At 47.6% G+C, this 15,584-nt stretch overlaps 1 protein-coding gene across 2 annotated transcripts in view; it reads left to right on the forward strand.

Moving 5' to 3' along the window:
• Positions 1–15,584, forward strand: part of LOC146809360 (chaperone Ric-8A) — a 362,752-nt gene that overhangs the window by 184,235 nt on the left and 162,933 nt on the right. For both annotated transcript variants that reach the window (XM_085616159.1, XM_085616160.1), the window contains one exon: positions 12,110–12,204. In XM_085616159.1, the coding sequence (XP_085472285.1) occupies positions 12,110–12,204 (95 nt within the window). The remainder of the gene's footprint in view (positions 1–12,109; positions 12,205–15,584) is intronic.

Below are 15,584 nucleotides of genomic sequence, written 5' to 3' on the forward strand. Positions count from 1 at the left end.
TCCTATCCAAATGGGTTATGCACCTAAAGTACATAGTAGTAATTTAGAGAGAGAACAGCAGGGCTGTGGGTCTGATTAGCAGGCCCACAGCCACATCTAAGTCGTAAACCAGTAAAGCAAAAGCAAAAAGTGGGGGTGAACATAGAAAGCAGACCCTACTCTCCTACACAACCCCCCCCCAAACTTAGGGACATTAAACTAACCTTGACCAGTTGAGTCTTCATGTTCTAAGTGGAAATATCTGGAGAGTCCATCTGCATTGGCATGGTCAGTCCCAGGTCTATGTTCCACTGTGAAGTCCATCCCCTGTAGGGAAATGGACCACCTAAGAAGTTTGGGATTTTCACCCTTCATCTGATTTAGCCACAAGAGGGGCTTATGGTCTGTCTGAATCTTGAAGTGAGTGCCAAACAAGTATGGCCTCAGCTTCTTCAGGGCCCAAACCACAGCAAAGGCCTCCCTCTCAATAGCTGACCAACGTTTCTCTCTAGGGGTCAGCCTTCTACTTATAAAAGCAATGGGCTGGTCTTGACCATCTACATTCAGTTGTGAAAGAACAGCTCCCACACCTAACTCAGAAGCATCTGTCTGGACAATGAACTCTTTGGAGTAGTCTGGACTTTTCAGAATAGGTGCACTGCACATGGCCTGCTTCAGGTCATCAAATGCTTTTTGACAGCTTGCTGTCCACTGAACTTTCTTTGGCATCTTCTTGGAGGTCAAGTCATTAAGTGGTGTCACTATGGACCCATAGTTCTTAACAAACTTTCTGTAGTACCCAGACAGGCCCAAGAAAGCTCTGACCTGAGTCTGGGTAGTTGGAGGAGCCCAGTCCTTTATGGTCTGGATCTTGCTCTCCAGTGGTTGAACCTGACCCCCACCAACTAGGTGGCCCAGGTATACAACCTTGCTCTGCCCTATCTGGCACTTAGTGGCCTTGATAGTGAGGCCTGCCTTTTGCAGGGCCTCTAAAACATTCCTCAGGTGGACCAGGTGATCCTCCCAGGTGGAGCTAAAGACAGCAATATCATCAAGATAAGCTGCACAATAATCATCCAACCCAGTAAGGACTTGATTCACCAGCCTTTGGAAAGTGGCAGGTGCATTCTTCAAACCAAAGGGCATTACCACAAATTGATAATGTCCTCCTGGGGTCGAGAAAGCAGTTTTGGCCTTTGCACTCTCAGCTAGTCTGATTTGCCAGTAGCCTGCTGTTAGGTCAAATGTGCTCAAAAACTTAGCAGCTGCCAGTCTGTCAATGAGCTCATCTGCCCTAGGTATTGGGTGGGCATCTGTCCTAGTGACAGCATTGAGACCTCTGTAATCCACGCAAAACCTCATCTCTCTCTTACCATCTTGGGTGTGAGGTTTTGGCACAAGGACTACAGGACTAGCCCAAGGGCTCTCTGAAGGTTCAATGACTCCCAGCTCCAACATCTTTTGTACCTCAACTTTTATGCAGTCCCTGACATGGTCAGGTTGCCTGTAGATTTTACTCTTCACAGGCAGACTGTCACCAGTGTCCACCTCATGGGTGCACCAGTTTGTCTGACTTGGGGTCAGAGAGAACATATGTCTGTAGGCCTGCAGAACTTGTCTGCAGTCCTGTTGCTGATGGACAGTGAGGCTGTCAGAAAAGACCACACCATCAACTGAGCCATCATCAGGGTTCTGAGTCAACAGGTCTGGGAGAGGGTCACTCTCTTCCTCCTGCCCCTCATCTGTAGCCATGAGTAGCCCCATGTCTGCCCTGTCAACATATGCCTTCAATCTGTTGACATGAAGCACCCTGTGGGGGCTTCTGGGAGTCCCAAGGTCCACCAAGTAGGTGACTTCTCCCTTTTTCTCAACAATAGTGTGGGGTCCAGACCATTTGTCTTGGAGTGCTGCTGGGGCCACTGGCTCCAACACCCACACTTTCTGTCCTGGCTGGTAAACAGTCAGTACAGCCTTTTGGTCATGCCAAGCTTTTTGGAGTTCTTGGCTTGCCTCAAGGTTTTTAGAAGCCTTCTTCATATACTCTGCCATCCTGGAGCGGAGACCAAGTACATAATCCACTATGTCTAGTTTGGGTTGTCTGAGAGGTCTCTCCCATCCTTCCTTCACCAAACACAGGGGTCCTCTTACAGGATGCCCAAACAAAAGCTCAAAAGGGCTGTAGCCAACCCCCTTTTGTGGGACCTCTCTGTAAGCAAACAGAAGGCAGGGTAAAAGGATGTCCCATCTTCGCCTAAGCTTGTCTGGTAATCCTTTTATCATTCCCTTTAGGGTCTTGTTGAATCTCTCAACAAGCCCATTGCACTGTGGGTGATAGGGTGTGGTGAACTTATAGTTAACACCACACTCCTTCCACATTGCAGTCAAGTATCCTGACATAAAGTTGGCACCTCTGTCAGAAATGACCTCCTTTGGAAAGCCCACTCTGGAGAATACTCCAAGCAGGGCCCTTGCCACAACAGGAGCTGTTGTGGTCCTCAGGGGAATTGCTTCTGGGTACCTGGTGGCATGGTCCACTATCACCAGTATGAATCTGTGCCCAGATGCTGTTTGTGGGTCCATTGGTCCTACAATATCTATGCCCACCCTTTCAAAGGGGACCCCCACCACAGGTAGTGGTATGAGGGGGGCCTTTGTGGTGCCACCTGATTTGCCACTGGCTTGGCAGGTGACACAGGAGCGACAAAACTCCTTAGTATCTTCTGACATATGGGGCCAGTGAAAGTGAGGGACAAGCCTGTCCCAAGTCTTGTTCTGGCCTAAATGTCCTGCAAGGGGAATATCATGGGCCAAGGTTAGAAGGAAGCCCCTGAACTTCAGTGGTATGACCAACCTCCTGGATGCACCAGGCTTGGGGTCTCTAGCCTCTGAGTACAGTAGCCCTTCATCCCAATACACTCTATGGGTACCTTGAGCATTCCCTGCAGCCTCAGCAGCAGCCAGCTGTCTGAGGGGTTCAAGAGAGGGGCAGTCTAATTGAGCCTGCCTCAGATCTGCCCTGGAAGGTCCCCCTGTCCCAAGAAACTCAACCTGATCAGGTTCAAGTTCTTCTAGGACAGTTCCTTCAGGGCTCTCAGAATCATCCTCCTGGGAGGGCTGATCCACCACCTGAGGCAGGGGGGAAGGCACAGCCTTAACCCTACTGCTCTTTCTCTTGGAGTGTGACTGGTCCATAGTTTCAGGATCCAGCACTTGTTCAGTGTTGCACTTTTTGGCCTGTGACCTGGTCACAGCAAGGACATGTGCATCTATCCCCAGCATTTCTGCATGGGTCCTATACTCCACTTCAGACCAAACTGAAGTTTCAAGATCATTGCCCAGTAAACACTCTACAGGAAGGTCTGAACTAACAACAACTTTCTTGAGGCCAGTTACCCCTCCCCAGGAGAAGTTAACAATAGCCACACTATGGGAGGTAGTGGCATTGCTAGCGTTGGTCACTAGGTAATTCTCACCTAGTATGATCTGTCCAGGGTCCACAAAAGCAGGTGTCACCATTGTGACACTAGCCCCAGTGTCCCTGTAGGCCTGAGCCATTCTTTGGTTGATAAAAGGTGTCTGTCTGTACTTGCCCAGGTTACTGGGGCCTACAGTAGAGGACAAAGCTAAGTCCCCATCACAGATCAGGACAGCCTGAGTAGGCACTCTGACTAGGCCAGAATCCTCCTCAGTTCCCAGGGTTAACCCTACTACACCCTTTTGCTGGGAACCACCACTTACAGCTGAACTAGGGGGTACAGTTGCCTTAGGGGCAATGGTGGCTGGGGGCTTATCCTTTTTGGTGCACTCACTAAACCAATGTGAGGTAGACTTACAATAGTTGCACCATGGTTTCTTTTGGCCTTCTTTCTTCTTATCCTTTTTGGAACCACCCTCCCCCTGAGCTTTTTGGGGGCCTGGTGAAGACTTCTGGTCTTTTTGTTTCTGCTCATTACCCTTCTGGTCTGCCTTTTTCTGATCACCGCCCTGGTTCTGGTTTTTCTGCTTAACTCTAGTCCTGACCCATCTATCTGCCTTCTTTCCCAATTCTTGGGGAGAAGTCAGATCAGAATCAATCAGGTGTTGATGCAATAGCTGGTTTTGACAGTTGTTAAGTATTTGTTCTCTCATGATCAAATTATACAATCCTGTATAGTCCTTAACCTTACTTCCCAATAGCCAGCCTTCCAGAGCCTTAGTGGCACAATCTACAAAGTCAGTCCAGTCCTGAGTCTGTGCCTTCTGGGTATCCCTGAACAACAACCTGTATTGTTCAGTGGTTAGGCCAAACCCATCAATCAGAGCACTCTTCAGGACAGTGTAATTATCTGCATCCTCATCACTAACTGTGAGGAGCTTGTCTCTTCCTTTCTCAGAGAAGGAGAGCCACAAGATAGCTGCCCACTGACTTTGGGGTACCTGCTGTACTTTGCAAGCTCTCTCCAAAGCAGTTATCCATTTGTGGATGTCATCCCCACACTTGTAGGGAGGGACAATCTTGCTCAGGTTTCTATTATCATAGTGCCTGTCTCTATCTCTAGGAATGTTGCTGCCACCAGTGGGTTCTAACCCACTTAACTTTTGTTCTCTAGCCAGAGCAAGCTTCTCTTTGGCAAGGGCAAGTTCTTCCCTCTGAATCCTCAGATTAGCCTCCCTCATTCTGGCTGCATGCTCCTTTCTCTCAGGTGAAGTCATTCCCCTGTGAGAGGAAGCATTAGAGGTGTTAGAGACATGGGAGTGGATGGATTCCCTTGAAGGGGATCTGTCCCTCCTGCTTCTCTGTGAATGTCTACTTGTGGGTCTGTATGGGGGGACCCCATGCAAACTCCCATGTAAACTTAAGTTAGCCTGGCTAAGTCTCCTTACTTGGCTCTGGCTGTCTACCTCCCCATCTGAAGGCCCATCTGACTCCTCTGTGGTGGGTAGACCCTCCTCTGCGCCTAGGGCACCTTCCTGTGATGCCCTCTGAGCATCATACTCCTCTAGGAGTTGTCTTAACTGAAGGAGGGTAGGGTTTGCACCCTGTTTTATTCCTCTGGAGGTACACAATTGTCTCATCTCCTGGAATGTTAAGGTATCATACCTAGAGGGGGTCTTCTGCAGACCTGCCCCTCCTGAGAGAGCATCTACTTGATCTCCTCCCAGAGGCATGATCTAGTGAGGGTGTGGTGTGTGCACCTACCTACACTAGTTGTATCTACTAAACCTTTCTAGTAGTTGTAGTCAGGGTGTGTTATTCCCTTCAACCTACAACTACAAAGTCCAGTAGGACTTAAGTATAATAATCTATGTTATATGTACCTAGACAATATCTGTGTGATCTTTCAATTTAGTATCTCAAGATTACAATGGTATTACAACAGCAAGCTCAGATCCCAACCGCTGCTCACCAATGTGAGAAGTTGGCCTGATGTATGATGTCACTAGTTATAGTGTACACCTTATATCAGTCCAAATACCCTTATGGTGATTGGTTGTAAAGTCAACCTTATAGACCAGCTATCCTAGTGGTAGCATGGACAAGAGCAGTCTTAGGCTAAACTCTGAATGGCATGTGAAGCCAGCTGTGATACCATATATAATCCCTTGAATACCAAATGAAAGGACACCACAACAGATATATATATAAAATAAAGTGTATTTATTCTAAGCAAACCCTCAGCACTCTTTATGAGTTTAGAGGTAAGTACAACACAGTCTTATTAATGCATACAGTAAGTCACACAGGTAAGTAATACAGTTAGGCCCTAGGGGCCACGCAAACCATATACTAAATAAGTGGTATAAGAACCACTGTCACGGAAATAGAATAGGCCTAGACCTAGGGAATCGCTGGGGCTACACTACACTAGCGTTAGTTAGGGAGTGGGAGGCCCACGGGATTCGTGTGCAGAGTGGAAACACTCACGCGTAATGCGTAAAAGTCAATAGCAATGTTACAGTTTAGAAATAGATAGATTTAGGACACTTCCGGAGTAGCTAGGAAGTTGAGACTTGAAAACTAGACACTAGGATAGTCACTATCCTGATGAGCACCGGAGTACCCAAGTTACCTAGCCCACAGGCTGCGGGTGCATAGGGGTGAAGATGCGTCGTTTTCGTCGTCGACTCCTATGGATGCCTGAAGAAAGATGCTGACAGGCAGTCAGGGGAGAGTGTCCGGTGGATCCCAAGGCTGGGATCACGAAGAGAAGAAACCTGCAAGCAGAAGGGACAGAGTCAAGGTCACTAGCCAGTGACCACGTGGAACCAGGAAGGAACCAGGCGATGTCGTGAAGAGTTGCAGGTGAAGGTGAAGCTTGTCGCTGGAGCCAGGAGGACCAGGAAGCGTCGAGGACGACCAGGACCAGGAGGCGAGCTGTCCCACGAAGGCTCTTGCTGTCGGCGGCGTCGAAGTTGGACTAGGACTCACCAAGCCTTGGCAAGCGGAACCCACGAAGAACAAGGGACTTGCTTCTGGTGCAGACCAGGAAGGTCTGGGGTGCTTCTTCTTTGCAGAGAAGCGGGAGCCAGTCTGGAGGAGCCAAACCAGCGCAGAAGATTTTAGGGAGCGTCGTCACAAAGGCCACTAGCCAGCGGGCAAGCAACCGGACAGACGCGGCAAGCAGGAAAATGCTGAAGGGCCCCACGCAGGACTCGTGGAGTGTGGGGGGCTGGTCTTCGGTGCAGATGGTGCTTGGGGTTGGGGCTTCTCAATCCCCGGTGCACAACTTCGAGGGTACCTCAGAAGCTGCGCTGTAAGTTACTAGCCACTTTTCCCAGGTAGCCGGTCCCACGTCGCTCGTCGCCTCCACGGATCTCAGCTCTGCTGCAGATGTGGATGAGGGTCGGAGAAGTCTGGAAATCAAGGCTCTGGTCGGGCTCTGCAGTCGGTTCCTCGTCGAACGTTTCACAAAGCAAAGGGTAGTCACTTGATGGTGCCTGTTTGCACAGGGTAGCCACTCCTTGGCTACAAGGGAGATTCTTCAGTCTTCTTCTTTCGTCGAATGTCGAAGGTCCAGAGTTTCTGTTCAGTTTTGCAGGTTCAGGATAATCTAAAGTCTTGAGGCCCAACTCCCACTCTTATACTAATCTGGGGGGCTGGGATACCTGCTAGGTCACGCCTTATGGGTGGGACCTGGGAGGGGGTGGTTACACCCACTTCCCTTTGTCCAGTTTCGCGCCAGAGCTGGGGCTGGAGTGCCCCAGCGCCGGTTTGAACTGGACTATGCAAGGAACACCTTGTGTGCCCCAGGCATGTCTCATTCCTTTCAGCCCACCCTGCCCCAATACACTAAAGGCTGTCTGGGGAGGTGCTAGCACCTCCCCAAGCAGGAAACCTATTGTCCAGGCCTCCCTGGCTGGGATCCCTCCCAGCAGCAGGAGGTCAGACTTGTGTCGTGGCAGCAGCATCCATTTTGTGATGCTGAGGCTTTGGTCAGAGGCTAACAGTTGAAGTATGATTTTAACATGTCTTTCCCTCTAGAAGGGGGGAATAATATTCTCATGTCCAGAAATGGCATGGGGGTATTATTCCCGAGTGTTAGACACCTTACACGACATGCTTTGATAAAGCCAAACCATAGTTACCATAACCGTCTAAGATTATAAGGCACTTTAAGAGTATATGGTAGGCTATATCATAGAACAGCTATAAGGACATGGTTCCGAAAGCTGCAGACAGGCTCAGCTCATGCTAGAGCACCATCTCACATGGTACCAAGCACTCTGCCTCCAGGATTGTCAAGGCCTGCCATAGGAGTGACTGATAGGTACACATGTGTCTATATGTAAGTTAGGTATAGGAATACTACACCTAAGCAAGGGGTGATTACACGACCTTGCCCCAGCTGAGTGATCAGCCAGTTGTGTCAAAATGGAAGGCCAGGCCAGGGGTGGCACAATACATGCTGCAGCCCCTGGTAGGCCTAGGGTACACCTATGCCCTGGGTACCTAGGGTACACTGTACAGGGGCCAATAAGGTGATCCTATCCAAATGGGTTATGCACCTAAAGTACATAGTAGTAATTTAGAGAGAGAACAGCAGGGCTGTGGGTCTGATTAGCAGGCCCACAGCCACATCTAAGTCGTAAACCAGTAAAGCAAAAGCAAAAAGTGGGGGTGAACATAGAAAGCAGACCCTACTCTCCTACAGTGCTGAAATATTAGACATGGCTAAAGTGATAAACGATGAATAAATACTAAGCTGTGCCTGTCAGTGTTTAGTCCAACAGGTTAGTAGAAGTTCACACAAATATAATAGTGGTAATGTTATGAGTATGTGGGTATATATATATATATATGTGTGTGTGTGTGTGTATATATATATATATATATATATATACATATATAGTTAGTCACTGGTCTAAATCTGAAAATAAAATAAGTTAATTAAAAAAAACAAGCGAAAATAATCAAAGTAGTCACCGTGGTCTACGTAGTATAGCAAACCGCAACAGTCCTCACATTATGCTGTGATCTGTAAGCGTTTCATGGTTGCACTTGATCAGCCGAATCTTTTAACTCACATAAATTCTTCCACAAGTTAAGTTCAGTAGAACAGGCTCTACAATTTCATTTATCGAAATAGTGTTCGCTGACGCCGCGGTTAAAGATCTGCTGTTATATGGGCGGCCGCGTTGCTATTATTTATTTTAACTAGACGCTATTCATGCCGGCAGAGTCACGTTGCACGTCACAACACGATGTGATTCCCAAGCTGCATTGTGCTTGTGACATGTGGCAGTTCCTGTGATCTCTTCAAGGAAACCTCGATGGCGTGCACAACAAAGGGAAGCTCGAGCACTCCACGGTGAGATGACTTTTAAATAACAACACTGTAAATGTAAACGCTGATGAAGAGAGCTCCAATCTCAACAGTCGAACTCAACTCCATCAACATGGGCAAACGTGTCAAATAGATGCGCCGAACTGCCGCAGGTGCAATCAGTACACGATTAGTACACGGTAAATAAACAGCCGCTGGTGCGATCATAACACTTGTGAAATGCGATCCATGCTTCAGACAAATTCAGGCACACTCTTGTACTTCAAACAAAACATGTATACTGCCGCGGGTGCAATCAAAGCACTGATAAAATCAAAACATCCGCTGGTGCAATCAACACACGAAAATGTTAATTAAAGCAAAATACCTGTTGATAGATTTACTAACAAGCATGTGAGCGCTGTCTTCCTCCTTGTTCCCAGTCGTCGCCAAATTGTGAAGTAACTTCTTGGACACGGTTTAAACTATAGAAGTAGGTTTATTAGGAGAAGACCGCTTGAACAACCACAGTTTGCAGAAACCCTTTCAACCGCCCGTGTGGAACATCCTGGCATAGAATGCTAATTTACATTCTGATACCACATTCCAACATAAGAACACCACAGTGTGGTCATAGGCCTCAGTATTCTAGAGGAAATTGCTTCCTTAAATATTCATATGCATGTTTTTTTTTTGTTTTACAAAAGTTCAGGGAGTTTATTTTATTTTTTGTTGCAAAGGTTTTTTTTTCTTGGAGCATTTCATGGATTGGGTGAATTGTTTAGATGAACTGAATGTTGGTCTCAAGTCTATTTTTTTTTTTAAAAACACTTTTTATTATTAAACACAGCAGTAGAGACCGTTGCAATGACAGTATGAAGATGTCCAAATCGTTACCCCTTATCAGTCTTTCAGTCCACCTACACATATTACACATCAATACCTCAACGACCCCCCGATCCGCAGACAGCCCCCACTGATCCTAGTAACCTGCCCTTCCCCTGGGTAGGAGACCCCAATGTCCCATCGACCCACCGAGCCCGTCCCACTATGTATTATGAACTTGTGTCCCCCCCTCAGATATAACCTTCGCTCCATCATCTATGTTTATTGTTCCTGTGCCGCCCTTCCCAGTAGTATGTGTCTCTCCTTCCTGAGTTCAATCACCAGAGAGATACAGATGTTCCCTCTATTTATTCCAGTTTCCCCACTTGTGATCCCACTTCCGCGGGCACTCCCTCTCTCGAAATACCGTTTTGTCAGCCAGCATGGCATGATCCATATCCTTAGCCCAATCCACCATTTTCGGCGTGGAGCTTACTCCCCACCGCTGCGCCACGTTTCTTTTGGCTAAACCCCAGCCCCCAGAGGCCCACTCCTGCTCAGTTCGCGTAAGGTCCGCGTCTACCCAGATGTTGAGCAGACACAGAGCTGGTGTCGGCCGTATGGTCTTCCCACACGCCTTCGCCATTTGTCTGGTGACCTTAACCCAGAATTCCTGTATTTTGGGGCAGTCCCATGGGATGTGGAAGAATGTTCCGAGCAGCGCACACCGTCGGAGGCATAGCGGGTCTGGACGCCTCTGCAGTTTATGCAACAATATGGCGTCAAAATATACCCTATGCAGGACTTTCAGCTGTACCAGCCTAAGACGCATCGGGATTGCCACTTCTCTAGGCGAGGCGAGTGCCTCACGCCAGTCCTCGTCGGGCAGGTCTCCGAGATCAGCTTCCCAAGCCACTCTGAGCTTGATCATCGGGTCACCTCTGTTATTAGTCAGTTTCCGGTATGTGAGTGATATGGCCATGCGGATCATTGGGTCCAGCATGAGCCTGTCTTCCAGGGGAGAGGAGTCTGGGAGAGGTGCGTCCTTAGATCGAGCAGCATCTATGGCATGGCTGATCTGAAGGTACCGGAATCTCTCTGTTGGGGCCAATTGGTACTTGGCCTGAAGCTCTGGGAAAGTCGCCGTTCTCCCTTTCACCCACATATCACTCACTCTAGAGATTCCGATTAATTCCCATTTGTCGAATCCTGCATAGGTACTGAGCCTCCCCAGTATGTCTGGTTCCCATAGTGGGGTCGCCTTCGTCAGGCGACCCTTCCATCCCATCTGATTCTGTACCCCGTGCCATACCTCCACCGTCCGCACCGTTGGGCCTGTCAATTCCAGCTTCTTGTAATTGGTGTAAAGGGCCCTATTATACCCCCTTTACCTAACAGCCAGTGGTCTGTACGGAAGCTCCGGTCATCATGCCTCCCAAACACCCAGCTATGGATGGCCGTCAATTGCGAGGCCTGGTAATACCGGCGCAGATCCGGCAGACCAATTCCCCCATCGTACCATCCCATAGTTAATTTAGCCATGGCAATACGGGGTGAGCCGCTGTCCCATAGCAAGTCTCGAACCACGCCTTCGATCTGTGAGAAGTACGAATTGGGAACCGGATTTGGCGTATTCTGTAACGCATACAAGAAGCGGGGCAACGCGAGCATCTTGTATAGGGACGCCTTCCCCAATAATGTGAGCGGGAGGGTCTTCCAATGTGCCACATCCGCCCTGAACCGCCGCAGCATCCCCTGTAGATTCCTGTCAAAGAACAACGCCTCGTCCTTGGTGATAAATATACCCAAGTAGTCAAGTCTAGTGGGCTGCTTCTGTGTTACTATATTAAAAGCACTCCTCACTGTCCCTGAATATGAGATGTAGAAACATTTAGAATTTTGAACAGTGTGCATGTGCACGGTCAGTGATCCTGTCAGAGGGCATTAGAGAGCTGAAATTATATCATAAATTCAAAGTTGTTCAAAACAGCCCCCCCCCCCATATGTTTGGCCCAGGGACCCCAAAATCCTTACAAATGTCCCTTGATGGACAAATCATTCAACATTTTCCCTTTGTGTCAACAGTGGAATTTCTTTTTCACAAATATATTTCGTGGTGTATATTTGTGTGGTATCACATCAATTAGTAAGAAGTCCCTTTTGTCTTTTTGCTAGAATCTCTTTGCGACATAAATCTGGATTTATCTGTTAAGGGTGGAATAAGGACATTAGATACTTGTGTAGATGTTAGGATCTATTGTAGGCCAGGCTTGACTGCACAGCAGTCTTTGTGGCATTTTTTTACATGTGCTTTAGAATATACACAAAGTGGGCTTTGGCTTCACCCAGAGAAATATTTCTTTCACACCCCATGCTATTGGCTGTTTAATCTATTATTCCTGCTCTTGTAAATTGATAATTTTGTGGATTACTGTATTGAACAGTTCTGTGTGATTTACCTGGTTTTAAGCATCTGTATTGCTCCTGTAACTCTTCTGTTGGCACTTGGGTGTCTGGGGGATTTTTAGGGTCTTTCTTTACATTGCCTTCTTTTTTTCCAGGAAGAAGCTGCACTCTTTCGACACCTTGCTGCCATTTTGAGACACTGTCTGCTCATCAAGAGTGATGGCGAAGATCGGACGGAAGAGTTTCATGGGTAAATACTCTTTCCCCACTGCCCATCAACCTCTCCAGTCTGCGCTAGGCCATCTGCACTAGTCCAACGCTTTAAAAGGTTAAGAACTATACTGGGGCAACCCACTGAATGGGGTTAAAAACATCATCGGGAGATGTGAATTCTTTTCCAGTTTCTGTCCCAAAAGGTTGTGGAGGGTCCTCATTCCAGTCTCTGCCCGAGCTTAACCTTTATGGAAGAAGGGTGCGTAATGGAAGTGATAACTGTATTGGGCTGGGGCGAGAGAGGTCTGCCTCCTCAGAAACAAAGCCCTTTGTACTCCCATCACCCTTCAGCCTCTAATCCAGACAGTGCTAGTGGGTAGGTGCTAACCCATGAATGTTTGAGGTGAGAAGAGACTGAAAGGATCATTTGGGAGGACACCACAGGAAAATTACATTTTTGTAAATCAAATATTAGCTCAAAACTTTGTATGAGCCTTCAATGATGGTCACTGTAAGATATGCATACAAGGCAGTGGGCAGGCAGTTTGTTATATCTTGATGTTGGTGTAATGCATTCTTTCCCTAGTTTCTCTATTACCTGATGCACTGGCTGAGCAGGGCACCTGTAACTAAGAGTTATCATATTCAATAAATCTATATCATATAATCTTCATGTCCTGTCTACTAAGGAGATATATTTATTTGCGATAGAGTTGTTTTCTTTTTTTTTTTAAACTCTGTTTATTGAATTGATAACAAGTCTGTCATGCTTACAAATAAGTACTTCATACGGCACAAAGGTACAGAAGGGCTCGGAGGCTGACACAATTTTCCCCGACTCACTCGAGATCCATGCAATGGTATCTATATCATACAGTGTTCTTCGGGTGTGGGGACCTTCGGTGGCTCACATAGTCCTCCCCGGTAATCATTCCATTTAGTCCACAATGCAATCCATTTTTGAGGGCATCCCCGAGCAACATAGACAGTTTTCTCCCTCAACATACACCAGTCCATGTCCTCCTTCCACTTCTTTAGTGTGGGTGGCACGGTGGCCCCCCATGCCTGTGCAATGTTACGTTTAGCAATCATCTGCCCTAAGGTGACCCACAGTCTCCCCCTCACACCCAGATCAGTGGGCTCCCAGACGTTCAATAGGTATCTCTTGGCCTCAGGCCGCAATGGAACCTCCCAAACCCCACTCATGCAATTCAAGACCTTCCCCCAGTAACATTGGATTTGCGGGCATTCCCACAGGATGTGTCTCCTAAAGTGCCCATCAGCGCTCTTGCCCATCATCAGCAAATGTGTCTCTGAGAGGTATGCCCTGTGCAGGATTTTTAGTTGGACTAGGCGGAGTTTGGCGGATATGGCCACTTCCTTTGGCGATGAGACTGCCACCTGCCAGTCCTCATCATCCATTTCGAGGCCATCTCGCACCCATTTCTCCCGTAGCGCAGTGAGGGGATCAGGGGCGTTGTTAATGAGCTTCTTGTATGTAAGCGATATGGATTTATCAGGTAGGTGCCCGTCAAGCAGCCGGTCCTCAAGCGGGGACGACTGAGGCAATGTCGTACCAGCGGGAATGTTAGCCTGCAGTGAGTGCTTAATCTGGGCATAGCGGAAGCGCTCCGAGTCCGCCATTTCGTATGTCTGCTGCAATGTCGAAAAGGGAACTACCCCCGCCCCCCCCCCCCCCCCCCCCCCCCCCAGAGGTCTCTGATGTGTGAAATACCTATTAGATCCCACTTGTCGAAGCCTTTTGTGCGCCCCAATGTTCCCAGCTGTTCAGCATCCCACAGCGGGGTGGCCATAGTGAGCTTGTTGGCCCATCCTAACGCCTTGGTGACCACGTGCCACAGCTGCACCGCGTGTTTCGTAGGCCCGGTAAGCATATATCTGGCCGGTTTGGAGTAAAGTGCTCTTGTGAAGTCACCACCGGGTGAGTTGTTTTCTGAGTTATAGTTGCATGTAAAGAGCAGGGAATTCTGCATGCACCTTCATACACGTGCTTTACCAATTGACTTAGTTAAATGAACGTTGTGTATGGTAACATGCGGCTCTGTGCCAGCCAGACCACTTTCTTGGTGACTCTTTATGACGTACTCCACCCCCTCGGTGATGAGAAAAGAGCCGGAAAGAGAAACGCCCGGTTCAAAGGTCATTGGGTATACTTCCATATATTTCTCGACAATGTTATGTTATGTTATGTTATTTTAATTTATTCAGCGCACAGCTACTCGGAAGTGTCCCGCCGCTATGAACCTACATAGTCTTCTAGCAAAAGAAAATTGAGCTGTATAAAAATACGTCTATCACAAACAAAATCATGCTCTAAACTACACAGAGCTATAAAGAACAAAGCGTAATCTCATTTATTATACCCGCAGAAAATACTGTTAATTTCGACAAGTTTAACTTAGCAAATTAGTGCAGTTACCTCATGCCCAGTAAGAACTGTCCACCCAAGGAAATCTGAAGTAAAAAAAGGGCTCAAGTGTGCATTGGTGTATTTTGGGACTCGTCCAGCTTGGTTCAGGGCTACTGCTTTTCTTTTTTAAATAGATGAAGAAATCAAACTATACAGCTCATGTGGCAATAACTTGTTTTAAGGTAGCGCTTTATACCACTCTTCTGTCGTTTGTATGAGACTAGGTCAGGATGTATTGGACCCGGCTATCTGCTGATCATCGCTTTGTTCAGCAATAATATTAATGTTCCTCTCATTAGGAACCCCTCCTGGTATCCGATAAGCCCAGCTCTCCAAGAGCCAGACTTACTCCAGCAATGGAAAAGCAGCATATCACTAGGTGGCATCTTGGTGCAATGAGTTATTGGTATTTGAGTGTAGACATATCTTAAGCTTATGGAAAAGCAGTTTTCAATTTTTAGCATAATGGCAGATTCTGATCTTTGAAAAGGTGAGGAGATTGTCGTACTAGAAAAAAGGTAGTGCACATGGTGCTCCATATTCAGGAAGCACCACAGCGAGGTCCACGGAGCCCTGAGTAAATGTAGTTGTCAGGATTTCTGGAGCGTGGATCCTACTTGCATACACAGTGCTAGGCAGTTAGCAGTAGCCCAGTGACAGTTGGCTTAAGTGTATTTTTACCTTTTGAAAACCAACCGATCAGGTAGGAGAGATTGCTGTGTAGAGCAGATCTGCCATGCTCCCAACTGCATTATAGGGGCCTGTGCTCAAATCAAACCCAGCAGGTACACTCTTCAGGAGCAGCTCAGGCAGGAACTTGTGTATTCTTTCCAGATACCTTGAGGGCAAAGAAGCAAGAGGGAACATGTGTAAGTGTAGGCTGACCCTACTGTTTCTCTGTGGCCAGCAGCCATCCTCCATCTTACTATTCTATCATCTAAGGGTATCCCTAACAACAGGTGCTGCAATGGTCATCACAGATTACC

The sequence above is a fragment of the Triturus cristatus genome, chromosome 7, assembly GCF_964204655.1.
Source record: "Triturus cristatus chromosome 7, aTriCri1.1, whole genome shotgun sequence".
In the NCBI taxonomy this organism is placed as follows: domain Eukaryota; kingdom Metazoa; phylum Chordata; class Amphibia; order Caudata; family Salamandridae; genus Triturus; species Triturus cristatus.